The 14,830-nt window shown below is 37.1% G+C and overlaps 1 protein-coding gene across 10 annotated transcripts in view; it reads right to left on the reverse strand.

Moving 5' to 3' along the window:
- Positions 1-14,830, reverse strand: part of LOC105058954 (ENHANCER OF AG-4 protein 2) — a 34,328-nt gene that overhangs the window by 12,153 nt on the left and 7,345 nt on the right. For 6 of the 10 annotated variants that reach the window (XR_012137411.1, XR_012137407.1, XR_012137409.1 and 3 more), the window contains exons 3-13: positions 10,719-12,884; positions 10,114-10,624; positions 9,622-9,730; positions 9,308-9,420; positions 9,049-9,236; positions 5,695-6,310; positions 5,102-5,621; positions 4,863-4,961; positions 4,675-4,773; positions 4,356-4,543; positions 4,083-4,149 (exon numbers count right to left, since the gene is read on the reverse strand). Coding sequence is in view for 1 of the 10 variants with exons in the window: in XM_010942041.3 (XP_010940343.1) it covers positions 4,703-4,773; positions 4,863-4,961; positions 5,102-5,621; positions 5,695-6,310; positions 9,049-9,236; positions 9,308-9,420; positions 9,622-9,730; positions 10,114-10,624; positions 10,719-12,884 (4,393 nt within the window). In the remaining 9 variants the exon portion in view is untranslated. Of the gene's footprint in view, positions 1-4,082; positions 4,150-4,268; positions 4,544-4,674; positions 4,774-4,862; positions 4,962-5,101; positions 5,622-5,694; positions 6,311-9,048; positions 9,237-9,307; positions 9,421-9,621; positions 9,731-10,113; positions 10,625-10,718; positions 12,885-14,830 lie in introns of those variants that run through there. The other 4 variants (XR_012137414.1, XR_012137413.1, XR_012137412.1 and 1 more) reach the window with 2 other exon arrangements.

Raw genomic sequence — 14,830 nt, forward strand, 5'->3', positions numbered from 1 at the left:
AAATACCGAAATAAACAGAACGCCTGCAGTGACACAGAAATGTGGATTTCTGACGAGCTTTTCTTTAAAAGCTCATGCATATTACTTGTTGTTGACAAGAGATACCCCTCAATATTAAACTCAGATAACCCACCAAAACAAAAGTTATACTTGCAGAACGGTGATTCATGTCTTACATTCTAGACAAGACAGTACAAATTTAGAATCTTGGAAACCCCGCATCAAATGGAGGCCCTTGGTATAATGATACAACTTATCATTGCATTGGCATATGAATTACAAATGAAAAGGCAAAAAATACTGATTAATTGACTTCCTAGAGTTCCCCAAAAATATGGATTCCAAAAAAGTTATAAGATGACCCATGAACTCATACACAGTTTAAGTTTGTTGACAAAAAATGGCCTTGTGACTAAACTAAGATGATCCCCCCCGAAAAAAAAGAAACGAAAAGAAAAGAAAAATATAGAAAAGGAAATACAAAATCACTTACGATGACATAGTCTACAGACCATTATGGTGCGTAAGTATATTTATCTATATTCCTGTGCATAAGCATGAAAAAGAAGATTATGTTCTTTAAACCATAAAGAGTTTTGGACAAGTGCCCGAAAATCATGTAAACTTCTCCTCTGTTTGACAGGAACTACACTGCTATAATAGGTAATAAAAAGTACAAAACATAAAAAAGGGCCTTGAACAAGAAAAACATAGAAACTGACAAATGTGTAGCATAGGAAATCCCCAAAGAAAAGCAGAAATGGGACACAGCAATGCGTACGATGCATATGTAAACCACTCAAACAAATTGTTACATGATAATATGAGGGTGATAGCAGACTCCTACTTTAGCAACCTAAGCAACAGAATACAAAAAGGGTGTATACTAGATAAAAAGTCTAAACCTGCTTGTCATGATATTCTTAAAAATTTAAACAAACAAAACAGAACATTTAAAATCGTTCCCATCATACTAAGCAAAAAGGTATGGACTTCAATATTATCAAGCCAGGGCATGTTCAATACAATGAAATACTATAATGAACTCAAAAACAAGATTGTTATTGTTGTTTTATAGTTCACTAGTTTCCAAATGTTGATGCCTCACTTTCACATCTACCATTGTTAATTCTCCGTAGCCTTACATTTTCTGTATCACGAGGCAGTACATGATTTCTTGCAACTACCAATTTATTGTGTTTCAGTTTCTACCACAGCATCTAGAAATATTGGAATAGTGTGAATATAATCCCGGACATGGATACACGATACCTTAAAACACATGTTACAAGCACATAGACAGAGAAGTGAAAAGATGTAAGGAAAAAGAACTTAATAATTAATGCAGTAGGACAAAGCAAATTGGTTGATTACATTGCACTTAGTAGGCAGCACAAACTTGAAGATAGGCTGAAGAAAATTGCAACTTAAAATGGTTAGATAACCCAGAGAAAAACAGCTAAATGACAGTTCTAGTAATGAAATAAAAACCTCTTAACAAGTGCTATGATTGTCAGACACCTGAATGCCTAATTCTTAACAAATACTACGATTTTCTCATAACAAAGAATCATGAAATACAAGCCAACACTTGCAACCCATAAGTTTCCTTAGTTCTTTTTTTAACTAAATCATAATCTCGGATTTGGTTCCATGGCAATAATTATTATTTTTCTATTCATAGCTGATCAATTTAGCAGAACTTGTTTAGATAATAATGCATGCACCATGCTAATTATGTCTAGGAAGAAAGACAGCAAATAATTAAATCACTGGAGCAGACTAGAGGATCTTTGCAATATTTGGGACATCAACCATCATTTTTTTGTGGTTTAGAGGCAAGTATGGGTAAATACATAGAAATGTAGGAACATAAATACATGTCCCACAATTCTCTTTCATCAGGTTCAGAGAAAAAAAGAGGAAAAAATCAACATACGATATACATGTAACCATCACATCAGCATGTCCATGAAACATAGAGATATGCTTCAAGCATCCCAAGAACCAACTATTAAGGAAGACAAAAAAGCATTCTTCCATGCGAATGGTTCAAGCAAAACAGAACCACCACTACTTTGTTTCTAAATGAAAAAACATGGATCTGATTCCACAGCCTTGAATTTGCAAATCAGCTAATTAAGCTATAATCAGTTCCTAAAGAAATATGAGACTCTTAAATTTATGTTTAAAAGCTTCTATTTCTGGTTGCCATAGCATATGAATGGTGGGCCATGCTTGAGGCAATTGTAAAAGGCTTGGGCTGACAAGCACAATAGTACAAGTTGGAATCATGGAGAAACCACTATATGCCCCCCCCCCCAAAAAAAAAACCCAAAGGTTAGGTTAATCCCCAGATTGCCCACCCTAGTACCCCGGATTGCTGGGACCATAATTGGGTAATGGCACTTCTATAGCATTTGCAAGCAAAAAAAAAAAAGGGAGTGGTTTTAATTTTCATCATTTGTATTCTACCACAACTAAAAAAACCTTGATTACAAATGTTCTCACCAGATACATTTACTTCTATTGAAGCTTAAATGTAGCACAATGAATGCATTTAGTCAAACCTTGATCTCAGAGTCCAAATACACATAGCAATAGTTAAACTCAACTACCAGACTGTTAGTCATGTTAAAAATACTTTCCCTATCATCAGTGCTATTGTTCCCCTGAATCTTATTTTCTTCCTGTATATTGGTAGGTGTATAATACACAGCCTCCTCTCACAAGTTTGGTAGAATGGTACCCACATTCTAATCATCTTACAGAATGCTTTTTTTTGTTTTTTCCCAAATGTTGTAAGTGAATTTATACTAGAAGAAAAGCCAATATAGAATTCATCTCATCCTAAAATTCCACAATTTTACAGTTCAAACTACAGTCCACAGCTATAAAAGAGCCACCAGGTGCTACATGTCCCACAAATTCGGGTCTCATTTGGTTTGTGCGAAAAATTTTCCCTCACTAGAATGTTTTTTTTTTGGGAAGCTGATTCCTGAAAAATATGATGCCTAAGAAAGTAATTTTGGTATGTTTTGTATATTTGGTTGATCGTGGAAAAGTGGCACATTCTAGAGTGGCTTATGTTTGGTTGAATATCCACTTTTCTGAAAAAGTTATGTAAAATATCTATTATACCCTTAATGAAAGAAAAACCCTTACTCCATTCTATTCATGGCTTTAATGGCACTTTTGGAAGAAAAAAGATCCCCAATTCCCAGCCTGTGGGAAAGCAAAAAACCCATATCCCACATGGGTTTTTCTTTCCCATGAAACATGAGGATTTTACTCCCATGGGAATGCTACTTTCCAATCTCTCTCTTTTGAAAACTCCAACTAAACAAGATGGGGCGTCCTCACTTTCTGGTTGACCACACTTTCCAATCTCCCTCCTTTGATTCTTGTTTTGAAGAGAATCAATCATCCCACTAGATGTGGTCTATAAATACGGTTTAATGTCATGATACAATGTATTATCCGTAGGGCAACTTGATACACAAGCTAGGGGTATCCAACAAATATGTTTTCTTTTGTACAAAGGCATTTTAAATCTTCTAAATCACATATGATGCTTTAGATTTCCATTTTTCAACATGGATCATTTATTTGTGATGGTTGTACAGCCCCTCCCCCAACCAAACACATATATACTTAAATGCGCAGTTGCAATCAACATATATAATGACAATTTCTCAAAATAAAGATCCACGATGAAAAACATGGGGCACTTCAACCAAGATGGTTGACATGTTTGGACAAAAGGGAAACTAAATTAAGAACCTGTGCATCAAAAGATATTGGTAGATCAATCATGAAATGTGGACAGGCTAGTGTTTGATTAGGTCTCACCCACAAAAAAGCAGAAGCTCCAACTCCAATGCAAAAACTAACACATACCTAGTTCAAAGCTAACTATCTCAATCATAAAAAGGTAAATGAAATTTCAAGAAATCCATATAAAAGAATGGGGTCACTTCTGCCCAGTGGTACCCAAATTAGGACGGTATCAAACAAAATGATCTCTACATATATCATGATTTGGCACAAAAACAATCAGCAAAGAAAAAGACCCAATATACCTCTCAAGTAAATCACATATTCTCCTCATCTCATGCCTATTTTGCTTCCACCCAGATATTTCTACTTCTGCAGTTAATTAAAACTTGATTCAAAAAATGCTTCCAACCATCAATGCAGAAAACGTGCTTCATCAACTAAGACAAATATACCAGAACTAAAATTCTTCTGAACAGTATGACCAAAAGTTGTAACTGAAAGAATGTTGTATTTAACTCAGAAGTGTACAAGGGTCAGAATCACATTCTCTAATTGTGTAAATATCATGGGCTTACATTTAGCAGCGATTAGCCTGCTTGATGCAATTGTCAAGACAAAATTAAAATGTACAAAGCCTTGCCAACAGGCAGTTCTAGATCTTGCCACCATCTCTTATGGCAATTGCCTCTTTCCAAGGAAAGCTCCTCCTCCACAAATATCAGTGTTGCAAGTCCCCACCTTCCATATGTCATACAGCTAAAAGCTGAAACATAAAAAAAAACAAAAAAAAAAAGCAGAAATCTTTTGCTGTGATATTCTTCTACATGAAATACTTTAACTCCAAGAGTACTTTCACAAAATGAAGTACATCAGCTACATACTATTAAAACTTACCACAAAGTGAACACTACCAGATTCACCATTAAGCTGGCCTCCAACAATTAAGAGGAGGAATATCAGGCCTACATGATAACATCTGGTGAAGACCATGGCCTGGATAAATTCAAAAAACAAAGCAATCACAACATGATGATAATAAAAATTTGACTTTGCCAAATGCCCAATTTGCAAATCAAAACAACCTGGAACTGAATCTCCACCAGATGGCATATGAGTATTCAAAGGAAACTGAAAACACACGGAACTTGAAGATGGTCTTTCCATGTTAGACCTCAAAAATCCTACCAGAAGAACGTCAAACATATTCAGAATGTGACCATCCCAAGTTTAAAACTACTAAAAATACTGTTTGTTTTCTTTAACAGGCTTATTCAACCATGAGAACAAAATATTCATTTAGAAGCAAACATTTATCACATACCATCCTGCACCAAAGAAGCTCCTGACCCTCCAGATACCCAAGCGTTATGATGATTATCTGGACTAAAATCACTGGAATGCACCCTCCATTGTTCATCCGAACCAAAATGCCTCTGGCTATTAGGATGAGATGACAAGGTGTAAGGATTACATTGCTGCTGCATATTTTGTTGACTCACAGGGTTAACATGTGAGAAATGATTTGATGGTGTTTGTGCAGGTGGAAAGGGATGACTTGGGGGTGTTTGTGCAGGTGGAAGAGAATGGTAAGGTCTTTGGTGGAAGGGTGCACTGCCCTGTTGAAACTGGTGACTGGCATAGGAAGATTGAGTGGTTAAATACATGTCATTATGTCTATATTCATATGGCCTCGAGGAACTAAGGCTGGCTATAGGTTGTGTGTTGTAGATGCCACTTGTCATGAAGTTAGCAGGCTGCTGCAGAACCACTTCACTTTTCAAAGCAGCATTATCCTGGCCCTGGATGGTAGCATTTGCAGTCATCTGGGCTAGTTGATTGCCCTGCACATAGAAGATAGAGATTAAAAATACCATATGAAGAGCATGAATACAAGCTACCGGTCGATACACTTACACTTGGGGTCCTGCAATATTCTTGTATAGAAGGATGATATAACAATGATGATGGGGATGAAGACAGCATGGGGGGGTGTGGCAGAAGAGATGGCAGGGGTGACACTGCAGATAATGGTGGGGGTGGTGGTGGAGGTGGAGGAGATGGTGACAATGGTGGTGGTGGTGGTGGTGGTGGCGGCGGCGGCGGCGACGGTGATGGAGGCAAAGGTGGCAGTGGAGGCGGAGGATCCAAAGGCAGTGGAGGTGGATCCAAAGGCAACGGAGGAGGACCCACAGGTAGAGGGGGAAGGTCAGTTTGATCAGTCAATGCAGATTCAAAAGCTAAGTCAGAGTTCTGATGCTGAGATTCCAGTTTTAGGTGATTATTCCCGGATACACTTTTCTCATCTTTGGATAAGGCAGACACATCTTCCATTTCAAGTTCACCATCCACATCCTCCAGTATGTGATGATGTCTGTCACTTAGAGTAAAGGCACAAGTATCTAGCTCTTCTGAAGCACTGACAACTTCAACTGCCAATCCATTGCCAGCATCCTTGCTACTAGGAAGATTTTCATCCTCAACTCCAAAAACATGGGAAGATAAGAGTCCAGGCAACTGAAAAGTTGCATTGCTGAAAAAACAGAATAAGGAAATATGTAAAAAGATTCAAACAATGGCAGTACAAAGAAGAAGGTAATCAAAAGAAACAAATACTTTCTCAATAAACAGGAAACATGTTTCTCTTAAAGATCAGAAAATTAGATATAAAAACACAATAATGAAATTCAAGTACACATGCAATCACCAGTCCAGCATACCTAACAGGACAAATGAAGAATATGACTCACAATCTTTTCTTTCCTCTCTTTGGCTTGTTCTCAGACTCAGAGATTCTTAACTGATAAGTGAAGGATTTGAAACTCCCTTGTGGATTGGTATGATGTGCATATGTTAAGTGACTTTGCAAATAATGAAAGAAAAGTGGGGTAACCTTAATAACATGACAACTTCTATATATAATATATATACACAATTATAATTGCTTACTTACTATATACATAAATAATACATACAAACAGAATATACATGTGAACATACATACATGAAAAAAAGTTATATTCATAGCTTGGACTTTAGCTAGGAGCCATCTTTAAGGCTCTTTGCTGGTTTTTTCCTCCTCTTTCGAATTCATCTTTTATGAAGGGTGGAAAACGGGGACCAAAAAATCTCCTTCTATCATTTTTTTTTTTTTTTGTGTGTGTGAGATCCTCACTAGAAGACGGTTAAAAATTAATGTGCATCCAATTCAATTATATACAAGCCTAGCATCTGGTGTATCAAATCTTGATTTTCCATCCTAACCTCAAGTACCATGTGCATCACATGTGATGGGATCAATACAATCCCTAGAATCATGTCCCACATGATTCACATATATACATAAGTGCTAGAAAATCATGTGATCACAACTGTATATTGCATACACCTTTTAGTGATGGAACCTAAGCTACCAGGACATCATTAATGTGCACTTAACAAGCTAAATGCTGGTAATTGCATTGCAGCACAGCTTATGTTTAAACTCTTTGCTTTTATTTCATTTAATAGATATTGATCTGTCATCAAACCATAAGCTTGAGCAAGTGCACACAAGTGCCAGACTATTGTGCAGACAATAAACACCACTAGATGTTCTTTTTCTTCTTCTTCTTCTTCTTCTTCTTCTTTTTTGGTTGTTGTTGGGGAGGAGGGGGGGGGATATATTTTCGGTATGTAAAGATGTGCTATTGGCCAAACGAAGGTATTGACTCTACAGAAAGAGTGCCAAAAAACATAGAATAACAGAAGTGATCTGCTCAATTTCCTTGTTACAAACCGAACCGAATGGAAGAATTCATTCAACTCTCAATTGCAATATTCTAATACAAAGCCAAAGATATAATGCAAAGTTTAATTTCACTTTTCATGGCTTCTCCAAACCAGATGGATTTTAAAACTAATAACACATTCTAGATCTCATTCCAATGTTGATTTTTAATCTAAAATAGGAAAAATCATAAAGAGGTGAATAGCAATAGCACAAAAACAATGGAATTTACCTGGTACAAGGCATTCATAAAAGGAATTGTATAAACCAGCATGCGTGCAAGCATGTAGATGTATGTAGTTAGATATATGTAAACACCTTTAGACTGAATTTAAATAACATACAACTATGGACTGGTCCTACCTTAGTCATAGTTTACATTAGGAATTTCATTTATATTGGTTGATTTCATATCAAAACTGCATGTCTATAGAAAAAGTAAAAATGATCTCTTTTTTGCCATTTTAACATCATCAGCATAACCTTGGCTACATATGTGCATATATTCAGTTGAGTCAGAGGAAACATGGAGTTACTGTTGACGCATGTGCAATATGGATGGAGGTATCTAGAGCCAAGGATCCATGGGTAACGGCCGAAATGATATGAAAAGAATAAAAGATACATTCTGAGTTACTATTGTCCAGAAAAACACATCTTTTCTAAAAATTTTGGATGTGGGTAACAATGGCTTAAACTAAACCCTAGTTACAATTAAGTCTAATTAGACTGCTTGAGTTGAGTCCTACTCTTTCACTGATATATAGTAATCAATTTGTGTTTTGCTTAGATGTACACAACCAATTCATCAAAAGCATATGCATTAATTTTGATGACTTCATGTATCACTTTATTTGAACCGAAGATTTATGTACTGGTGTTGCCAAGCATGCTGGCCACTGGCCAGCATGGCCCATGTCCAGAGTGCTGAAACAAAAGTGCTTAAAAAACTTAATAACTGAAAAGTTAAAAGAAGGCATCCAAGTGCACGAGGCTTCTGCCATTGAAGGATCTAGAAAGGGTCAAATGCACACAGCCCTACCCTTCATGCAGAGAGGCCATTGCTGTGTTTCGAACCCATAACACCCAAGTCACAATGAAGCAATCTTACCGTTGCACAAAAGCCCACCCTCTAATAATTTAAAAGGTAATTTTTTATAATTTAAAAATAAAAAAAAGGGAATCAAATGAATGTCATGATGATCCAATTCTGATGCTTGTACCACCCAGTAGAGTATGTGCCACCCAACGTGAATGGGCATTGGCCAGCACTTAAAATCTAAGTTCAAGTTATGACAACTAAATTCCAAAATATATCCGTTTTCAAAATCATGCTGCTATAACAAATAAGAGTTACTAATCATTCATAAAGCAAGTCAACCAAACCTAGTGCTCAATGAAATGGTAAATTTTGCCACTAAGCTAATGAATTGGATGCCTAGATAATATGGAATCAGCACATTAAAATGGAAGGCATTTGATTAATATGTGTAATAAACTACCTTCCATACTCATCAACAAGCATGCCTTCCATTTCTCTGATCGGATCATCCACAGAACGCTCAGCTCGAGATGGACGTCTCAGAAAAAATCCAGCATTTGCATCATCATGCGGAACATCAATCTCATCCATATATTGACGTAGAAGCGACTCAGGCAGAATTTTTCTCTCAAGCCACAACCTTAAGACCTGCAGAAGAGACAGTTTATTCCTTCAAAAAGCACCACCTCTTATTAGTGGAGCACTAGTCACCCACTTACCTTAAGACATTGGCGACGATTCTCACGAGCACCAGCTCCAGGCGGAGCTGCGGCACCCAAAAGACGTGGTAATGCTGCTTGCACGGTAGGAACATATGAGGCTCCAGCGATTCCTGATCATTTTAAAAAAAACTAAGATTTTTTAAATTAAAAAAAAAAAAAATCCATCCATTGGTTACCTATTAGATCCGGAAGCACACACCAAAAAGTAGAATCGTGGATTTCCATTATAAACTATGGTTTCATCCAAAAATATATTGCTTGTAAAAACACTTTCATGGAAGCCACAGGAGTTCTTCCATGAATGCACCTACCTTTCTGGTTATGTGAACATTGAGTGATAGAATCCACAAGGAAAAAGAGGTCAACTTTACGATGAAAGCTGGGTTCACACTCTAGCTTCCGAATGAGAAGTTCTACAATCTGCGTAAGGCATGAACTTTACAGTGAGTGAACATTAAAATGTATAACAAATTACAAGAAAGGGGAAAAGCATGCTTATTGATACATAACCATTACTGTCAAATCAAGGAACTAAAAGATACAAAACTTAATTTTGACAAGAACGCAGCAAGTAAAAATAATTTTAAGCTCAAAAGAACTTAACAGAACCCCTTTTTTCGTCAACAAGCAAACTGATAAACTTCTCCCACTGATAAAATCCAAATGATCAATCATTACCAAATACCAACAAAAGGAATGTGCGAAATGTCATAAAACCTAAGAACAAAACACACACACACACACACAGAGGGTTGAGAGCTAAAAACATTTGCAATAACGCATGATCCTGCAAGTAAGCTTACCTCACCAGCAATTCCATATTTGGCACAATCAATAGCATGACGGGTTGCACGTCCAATACTTTCCTTTGTCCTCGAAAGTGTTTCCAACATTCCTTCCAAAGCATCACGTGCAACAGCAGCTTCAGTACCGCCGCTCAATGAACCCCCGGGTGGTCTATATCCAGGACTAAATTTGTGCTCATATTCTTCGAGTTCTACTTGATTTGTTGATGACAATTGTCGAGCAAGTACAGATGGAGAATCAGAAGGTGCAGAAGTTTCTTTTGCATCCATTTGAACAGAATTCCCTGACGACAAAGGAATGGAAAAAGCAGGACTTGGGCTTCTTCCCTGTATCACAGGTGTTGGTAATGAACCAGGAAAAGCATTTTCACATGGCTGGCAATGAGAATGTGCCTGCCTCCTCTTCGCTTGAGCAGCTGCAATGAGATGTTTCATTGACTTGAAGGAACCTGTATACTTGGAATCAGTTGATAAACTTGCCGGTTTATCTTTTATAGCAGTTTCTGATCTGCACTTAGAAAAATCAATTATTAAAGAAAACGAATCATATACCAAACTTAAGTGCAATAACATATAAAAAGGGCAAGCACCGATTTACATACCGTTCTCCCACTAAAACATCCTTCTCAGCATTATGCTCAGCAGAAAAAATAATGACAGACATATTTTCAGTGACCTCAGACATCTGCACCTTGGGTTTAGAATTGACCTTCTCCATCTCTGACCTAGACAATGACCTATTCCTTTCAGTCGTAGCTTGATTATGAGAGCGGGATAAGCTCTCAGGAGTCTGGCTTGAAAGTTTGGATGAAGAAATTTGTGCTTTCTTTACCAAAACTGATGTAGTTCTCGACTGGGGCTTGATGGATTTATGCTCTAATAACTTTGATGTATCACCTGATCCAGCAGATGTTTTGGGTGAAATAATGGTTTTCCTAACCTCACTAAATGAGGGTTTCTGATATTCTGGCTTCCCAGGAACAGGAGATATAAGAAACTCAGAAGCTTTTTCTGCCCTTCTCTCTGCGATTTTGTCAGGACAAGGAGACGAAGAATCATTCTCGATTTTAACAGGTGATGTCCCATCACTGGAAGACTTCTCTTCTCTTGTAATATCTGGGTTTTCAATCATACCACCGTTAATGTTTGATGGAGGATCACTGTATCTTTCTTGCTGTGACTGAAATTTCTCAGTAGGAGCTGATATGTCTGGTTTTCCCATAATCAAAGTGCTAGCAGATTGTTTATGAACAGGAGTTTTGCGCCCTTCCTCTTCATCATCATCATCATCAATTCGACATGACCTCCGTCTAAGGCGAACATGGGTTTTATCTCTAGCACTTTTAGTCTCTGAGTTTGATACCATCTCCAATTCATGACAATGCTGTTTTGATGTTGGTGGGCCTTGAATGGGCATCCTATCATTATGCATTCCTGTTTTAGAAACCAGATGACCATCCGCTTTCAGAGTTGTAAAAGATTTCTTCTTACTTTCTATGACCTCTTTACTTTTAGCAGAAAAATGAGATAAATTGCTATTTCTTGAGCTCTTGGTTATTGCACCACCCTTGTCTGCATATTTTAATTTTGTAGCTAGTTGTGAATCTTCATTGTCACCCAGTATATGCTTTTTACCACGAAACTGGGACCTTTTCTCCCCAAATCCATCGTAAGACGGTGACCTTTCAGAGACATGTCCCTTAGTAGTATCTTCCTCTTCCTCCTCCTCCTTGCTAAGTCCCCTTTGTAATGTATCTTCTCCAGAATCCTCCTCTGACTTTTTCAAAACATTTGATCTCTTTCCACTGTTCATATCGGTATCTAATTTTGAAGCTTTTTTGGGTCTGGCACCATCACGTGAAGCAATATTTTCATCCCTGTGTTGTTTTTTCCCCTTCATATAAGAATTCTTTTGCCTTTTTAGTGCAGGGCTGCTTTGTACTTTCAGGTCATTGTTGAGTTCTATTTTTGGTTTACGAACCACCTTTGCTATGAGATGACCATTCTCTACAACATTCTGTACATTGCATGCATTTTTCGAATGACCTGATGTTGCCACAAGTGGAGAACCCAGAGGTCTGCCACAAGACACATCCCCATGGTCTTTTTCTGAATCACAAAGATGCTGATATGCGCTAGCCACAGAGCCCTTTGGAAGAGTCTCCACCATTTCAGTTTTGGAGCATATTTCCCTGTCATTACCTTGATCGACATCAAGATGAGGACTAGTTAGATTATCTTCCTTCATGGAAGGAGTACCAGAAGCAGAATTAGACACTGAAGCTTTCCTTTCTGGTGGCTCATGTATACCATCAGTATTTGAAGCTTTCTTCCTCCTCAACTCAGACAAAACTAAAGATTCTGTTCCACTTAAATCACTAGGCTTCAAATCAGAGGTCGCAGTCCCCTCATGACTCCGTGAACAGCACTCCAAGCCATGCAGCTCATCAATAGAGTTCTCACTCTTATCTCTTTCGTTCTGCCCAAGTTTTCCCCCCTGATTTTTTAATGGAGACATCTCATGGTTATCTACTAGATGTTTGCTATCTTCAAAACAATCAGTTTGAGAAGATGCAGGACCAGTGCTGGTCCTGTCAACATCCTGTTCAAGCTCATCTGAACTTTTCTTGTGCAGTTCTTCAAAAGCCTCACAAATCCCCTCCACAGCATGGGCAAAATATTTGACAGTTTTACCCTGGCAGCGAGCTATCAACTTACTTTTTGATTCCTTAGTAAATACTTGAATATCAGCTGGTGCAACAAATGCACTACAAAAGAACAGCAAACAAACATGATCAGTTACAGGATATATAGAGTTGACCAAACAGGACACACTCCTGGACCAGACTCAAGTACCCTAGGACAGAATTCATAATACTATGAAGAATGATATATAAAAAGAATCAATAAATAAAAGTAAAGTACCATGTCATCAGCGCAGGAGAAAACTTTCATATGAAGAATATTTATCTATCAGGGTTTGATATTAAACAACAATAAGATGCAATGGACACGGAAGGAACCAATATTCCTCAGCTCAAGGAACCAACCTTGTCTGAAGAAACGAAGAATGACTACAAGATTTCGGTAGACAGTCACACATGAACAAGACTAAGGTAGGGAAAAAAAAGACACTTTATTTGAGGTCACTTACCCACACATTTTCAGTGCATGCATCAGAAAGCTATCACTTCAGAAAAATAACATAAATGGGCATCTCAATTATAAATTAAACAAGATTTAGGAACTGATATGGACCTTTTCATAATACACATAAATTTCATTTATAAACCCTGTAAATGAGAAGAAAATTAATATCACTTGACACCAGCATTCTTTTGAATATATTGGCACCATGGTCCATGTCCAGCAGTCTCGGTGTTCATTATCAATTAACTGGTTTCCAAGTAAAATAAATCATGCAAATGTTTGCTCTCGGCATAACATATATCTGCTTCGGATAACTCCTGATCTCATTAGGACAGACTGCTTGTCATCTTTTAATAATAACAGCGTCATACATGCCGAGAAAGAAAGTACAACAATTCTCTTCCATCTTGTCTCCATTTAGAAGAACACCATGTATTAAGTACTGCAAAATAAGAACCATGATAAAACAATGCTCTAGAAAAACTTTGGACCATTAATGGTCGGTCGTTGAATTAATGCATTACCTTCTTCATGTTTGCATGATTTAGAGCCACTTCAACATTATAAGGAGAAATTATTCTGCTTCCTGAACTGCGGTCCTGATCTCCAACTGGATTTTGCGACTTATGATTTCAAAGAGGCTTTCCATTCAGACGTATACAAATTTGAACTTAAATATAAAACCATCATAACAAGTCAATGGCAGAGTTATCAATTAAGAGTTAATTACTATAAATAAGGCAGACCCTTCAATAACTAGTACTTAAAAAACCAATAGTCTCTAATGTCTGAAACTTCTTAAAGAACCGAGCCGGTCCATGGTTAGCAACTAATAACCTCTAAAATTCATAAACCAATAGATTTTTCTGATCTCTATTTACAGAATGTCGATTGTTAAACTAGAATCTGCAGACCTCCATATGTACATTCATGTGTCATGAATACACCATTTATATATCCATAAATTTAGAAAAATTCTTCAATCATAGTTATCCAGATTCTAAATCCCTGGGAAAAAAATTATAACTCTCAAATATATTTAGTTTGCCAATATTTCAAGCTTAGTTGCCATACCCCACCATTAAAATTCAAGTGTATAGACACCAATTATCCAGGAAAAGCTGATTAAGGCAATGACCAACATCACTTGTCTATGTAATAACAATCTACACTGCATCACCCTTGTCAGTGAGGAATGGGTATGAACATAAGATTGGGAGATAAAATGAAATGTTTGATTACTTAGCAAAGAAATATCAATTTTAAAGCCTTTTTGGGGACCATCTGCTTTCAGCTGCAGAAGAAGCAGCCTGGTTCCTAAGATACAAAAGATCATAGTACACGGTATATATTAGTTACCTAGGCTTAATATAAATTCACCAAATTTACTGTTTAGAAAAAAGATGTAACTGTCATGTTGCAGTGACATTAGCAACAAACTGAAAGATGGAGATCATGCATTAAAGCATCAACAAATATTTTTTTCATTAATGTCCGCATAACACTTAACAATAGGGAAAACAGATTCCTCATTTTTACATGTGTAATAAAGCCCTAATGATGT

This window comes from Elaeis guineensis, chromosome 16 (genome assembly GCF_000442705.2).
Source record: "Elaeis guineensis isolate ETL-2024a chromosome 16, EG11, whole genome shotgun sequence".
NCBI classification, from domain to species: domain Eukaryota; kingdom Viridiplantae; phylum Streptophyta; class Magnoliopsida; order Arecales; family Arecaceae; genus Elaeis; species Elaeis guineensis.